Below are 5405 nucleotides of genomic sequence, written 5' to 3'. Positions count from 1 at the left end.
CAACTCATTTGAATTGGGTTGGGTTCAAATAAATGAAAATTTTATGGACTGGGTTAGTTCATGGGTTCATCTAATATAATCCCAAACTAGCCTGAACCAACTTGAACTTGTTATTAACTTTAAAATATATATTTTTTGTTATTTATAATACAATTATTTATACATATATTGATTTTATTTTTATTTATTTTATTATTTTTTGAATATTTTATTCTCCAACAACTTTTAAAAATAATTTCTTAACACTTTGAAAAAGGAAATTTTCATTATATAAATTGAAATCGAGTTGTTAATCTTAATTCAATATATGAAAATAATTAAAACAGATTTTTATATATTTATATTTTAATTTTTTAGAACAAAATTTTAAATAAATGACTAACTCGAACCAATCAAACCAAAATATTTCATGGTTGGGTTGAGTTGGATTCATTTTTTTAATAAGGATTATTTAGGTTGAAGAAATTTACACTCCGAACAATTGTGTTGGGTTTAAAAAAATCTTTCAACCCAATCCAACCTAACCCACGAACTTCCCTATCACCTTGATCTGCTAGCAATCTTACACCCATGTAATGAATAGAGGAAAAAGGAAAACAATTTGTATACGTTAACGATTAAGGGCGTGTTTGATGTAACATTTCAAGTGTTTTTTTTTTTTTTGAAAAAATCATTTTGGAAAAAGCGTTTGACAATCACTCAAAATAAAATTTGAAAAATGTGTTTACGAAATATGTTGGTTTGAGAGAACCACTTGAAATTAACTTTTTTTTAAAAAAAATGATTTTGAGTATTTAGGGTGTGTTTGACGTGCAGAGTTGAGTTGATAATAATTGTCTCTATTGATAATGATTATCTACATGTGGGTGTACAGTTAGCTGGGTTTAGTAGTAATTGTATGTGTTTGAGATGTAGAGTTGAGGTAAGTTGATTGTTGCCTGCTACCACAGGCCATCACCGACAACCTACTCCAACGAAACTTTTGACTACCATCTACGGTGACGACCATTGATATCCACCTTCCATGACCCCTCCACCAACTCTATGACCACCTTTAACAACCAACTCTAGCGACCACCTCGACTACCCAATCCAGGAACTACCTCCAACAACCACCATCACTAACTTTAACAGCGATCACCATCGGTGATTAACTCCATAGACCACCAACAACCAACTCCAGAGACTATTTAAGTGCTTATTGCTTTCCGATGCACCACAGTGGCCAACTCCAAAGATTTTCTCTGGAATCAACCATCTCTGATGCTCAGCTCTAGCGACACACTCCATCGATTAACTTCAATGACCAACTCCTAATTACTAACTCTAATGACCAATTAGACCGATTGCACGTTAAAAGAAACTCGACCAATGAAAGTTAGTTCATAGTTTTTAATAGTTGTCATTTATTATACTTTGACATTAATAGAAACACTTTTAGTATATAACAAACCAAACAAACATTTTTGTAAAAACACTTTTTGAAAAAATTTAACCAAACTTAAACAGTTGTTATCAAAAGCATTTATATAAAAATGACTTCATAAAAAACATTTTTTCCTAGTCAATCCAAACATGCTTAAGGGTAACATATAGATTACAAATTTGCATCCAATAATTATTAAGAAACATCCACATCTAATAATTTGTCATTATAATTACGAAAAAAATTAAAATTTAGTCCTTATATTTTAAAAGTTAGAATTTAATCCTTATAATTTGATTAGTTCATAAATAATCTAATTAAGAAAATATTATCAAATTATATGGATTAAATTTATAAGAAGGATACCAAATGTGTAATTTAACCTCTTATGCATGATTGAGTGTTTTTATTGACAGTGTCCAACCACTGATTTGTGTTCCCACTTTTTGCCAAATATCATCCATTCAAAGGCCACATTTTCCTGTTAGTTTCAAAGGGCAAAATGCTACTTTCTCTTCCTCTCTCCCACTCTCTCTCTAGTCTTCCATTTCCATTCCAATGATTCTTCTTCAACAAAATTACTTCACCCATTTTTCCCTTCTGAATTTCTGAAAATTCTCCTCTTTTCTTTTTTGGGATCATCAAAAACCCAAAAACCCAAAGCCCCAAAAAAAAAGTGGGTTCCTTGTTTCCACTACAATTCAGAATCTCAACTGGAATTTGAACTGCCTTTCATGGAGAAGAACCCATGGATTCCAATGCCACAGAAACGCTTAACAAACCCTTTCTCAATCCAATTCTAGAACAACATGCAACAAGAAGAACCAGAATGGGAATCAAGAGGATCGGAGGTGAGATCTTACAAGTCCCCGGCGCCGGCCTCGTCGTCCGATCCACTGCCCGGAAGGACCGCCACAGCAAAGTTTATACGGCCAAAGGCCTTCGCGACCGTCGTGTTCGTTTATCTGCTCATACCGCCATTCAGTTCTATGACGTTCAAGACCGATTGGGTTACGATCGTCCAAGTAAAGCCGTCGATTGGCTAATCAAAAAGGCTAAATCCGCCATTGATAAGCTCTCTGATCTCTCCCCTTGTAATCCAAATGCTCGTTCCTCTGTTCCTACAGAAACAGAGCTAAATGGAATTGATGTTCTTACAGTCACAGACCGATCTGAGTCTTTTAAGAATCACGATTTCTTGTTTCAAAGCCAATTTAGTGAGAACTTGATTCCGCCGTTACCGGTTGAATCTGGCGTTGGTTTACAGAGCTGTCAGAATTTAGGGCTATCTCTTCAAACCCAAAATTCTCCCCAAAATGTTCTTCATCATCATCATAATCATCATCATCAGACGGTTTTTTACACCGCTAGTTCGGGAAATTCTGGTCCTGGATTTGACGATGGATTTGAGAAAATTGTGGCCTGGAACAGTAATGTCTTCGGTTCGATTCCGGTTTTTAACCAAAGCTCCGGTGCGTTCCCGCAGAGGGGGCCCCTTCAGTCCAGCCTTGAATCTCCGGTGCCGCATTACACTTGGAATGATCTCTCCGTCGTCTCTGCTGGAAAACGCCATACAAATCCGATTAATGAGCAGTCTTCGCCATCGATTCCCCCGTTCATCTCCGACGGGTTGCCGCATCTTGACGTCCATGGACGGTTTCAGAGCCACGGCGACGGTGGAAAAGCTTCCTCTCATTCTTCTTCGTATTCCCGCTGCTGATTCGTCGGAAGTTCGAACTCTGTTTTTCTCTCAAATGGAATATTCCGGCGGAGCTTTCAGGTATTGTTTTTTTGTTTTTTTTTACTGTTTCCTCCGTTTTTGCAGTGTGTTTTTTGTTTTTGTTTTTTTTTTTTTTTTTGGGCGGCGGGATTTCTGAATGAGGATGAAATTGATGGTGGCGAAATTGAGGAGGAAGAAGAAGATTTTATGATCTCCATTACAACATTTTCTGTTTTGTTTTTCTATACCTTTGATTTTGAGTTTAATTTTATTATAGTTTAGATATTATGAGTTTGATTTGTGAAACAATTTGTTATTAATGTTGTATCTTGAAGTTAATTAGCGGGTAATTTCTCTTTTTAATTCTAAATATCACTATTTTGATTGAGTGATTTATTGTTATTTATATTTTTAGTTCTAACTGCATAAGTAGGTTTGGAAATTCTAATTTATCCAAATACTATCCTAGGATTACAATAACCATTTTATTACAGTAAACACTATTTCAAAACTCATGATTAATTATATTTCAAAATCTTCATTTATTACGATATTTACTATTTTCTATAGTTTTTACTATTTGACATTAATCATTGTTTTATTCTTTCTACATCGTTTACTATTTCCTTCCCAAACTAAAATAGTTTACACTTCAAACGCATACTATTATAACCCAAACTTAAATAATATACACCCCAAACACAAACTATTATAACCTAAAACTATAATAACCAATTCCTTGCCCTAAATGCCCTCTAAGTCTTAATCAAGTTGATCGAGGTGATAGTGACTTATTATAAGAAGTCATTTATTTCGTAGGAATCCAAGATTTTCATGAAATAGATAGGTAATTACGGTGTTTGTATTAAGGTGATGTAAGTTGCCTAGTAATCTAGATATGCTCGAACATCCTAGAATGTCTTTACAAGGGCATCTCAAGAGTTTTAGATAGTCTCTTGAAACATAAGTGCCTTCATCCTCTTTTTACTATATACATATATATGTAAATTATGTTGTTTTCAATTATAAAAAAATGAACTAAAATATTTATTGATAGACTTCTATCAATATCTATGAGTGACATTGATAATCTATCGGTATCTATTATTCATAGATTCTAAAATTTTGCTATATTTTGTAAATATTTTCAGCAATTTTACTATTTGAAATAATTTTCCTTTACAAATTATATTTAAAATAAATACTATCAACCTTATATAACTTCTTTTGTCATATGGTAGTTTTTTTTTTTTTTTGGGAAGATATCCAAATTTAATTTAAATTCATATTTATTTTATAAAAATCTTAAATTAACATAGATTTTTGTTTTTAGAAAATCACAAACAAAATTAAAGTTAATTGTTGAAATGGTAGAACTACTAAAAACATTTTCAAATATAAGAAAATGTCACGGTCTATCGTTTGCAATATACATCTATTAGTGACATTGATAGATATTGATAGATGTCTATAGCGGTCTATTGCAGTCTATTATTGATAGATAATGAAATTTTACTATATTTGTATTTGTAAATAAGTTGGCTTATTTTCTTTTATTTGAAAATAGCCATAAAATTAATTTAAACTATATTAATTTTAAAATAAGTTCAAATTAATAAAAATAAATATATTATATAAATTACAAAAATAAATTAATGAATAATCGTAACAACACCTAGTTGATAAGAAATAATTACTATAAATTGATTGTGCACTTATAGTAACAGATTGTTCTTTCATCAAATATAAAACACTTTTATATTTTTTTTAATAAATAATTGATATTAAAAACACTTCTATATTCTTTCAATAAATAATTGATATTAAAAACACTTCTATTATTCTATATGTAAAATAGATTATGATAATGTGGCCGAATTAGAATAAACCAATGGTGTCTTGTCCAAATAGTTGTGATTAACTAGCAAATTAGTAATAAAATGTGAATCATAGCTTAGCATTAATTGATTGAAGATTAATTTAATATTAATATATTTAATAGTTAATGAGGAGAGAATTTTAGTAACCATCCTCTTTTGTGAAAACATGAGTTTTTAGGATATTATTTTAGAACATAGGACAAATAATATTTGTCAAGGTGAGTTTAATTTAATGGTAATTGATGACCTTTCTTCTTAGAGGTCGGAGGATCAATCTCCATCCCTGCAACTGTACTAAAATAAAGAAAGAAAAAAACTTTTATCCCTTAATCTCTCTCTACATTTACATTTGTAAAGAGAATTTAGGCAATGTGAGAGT

General features: G+C 31.5%; 1 protein-coding gene across 1 annotated transcript; it reads left to right on the top strand.

Moving 5' to 3' along the window:
- The first annotated feature begins 1842 nt into the window (after positions 1 to 1842).
- Positions 1843 to 3534, top strand: LOC120088843 (uncharacterized). Its single transcript, XM_039046286.2, has one exon. It carries the CDS (start codon positions 2175 to 2177, stop codon positions 3144 to 3146), a length of 972 nt encoding a protein of 323 aa, XP_038902214.2. The 5' UTR covers positions 1843 to 2174; the 3' UTR covers positions 3147 to 3534.
- Positions 3535 to 5405: the final 1871 nt, after the last annotated feature.

This window comes from Benincasa hispida, chromosome 10 (assembly GCF_027475165.1).
Source record: "Benincasa hispida cultivar pf3 chromosome 10, pf3_genome.v1.1, whole genome shotgun sequence".
NCBI classification, from domain to species: domain Eukaryota; kingdom Viridiplantae; phylum Streptophyta; class Magnoliopsida; order Cucurbitales; family Cucurbitaceae; genus Benincasa; species Benincasa hispida.
This window is presented reverse-complemented; position numbering and strand designations above follow the sequence as displayed.

Excerpts from the sequence above, each read along its gene's own strand:
- LOC120088843 (XM_039046286.2), top strand. The coding sequence starts at position 2,175 with ATGGATTCCAATGCCACAGAAACGCTTAACAAACCCTTTCTCAATCCA.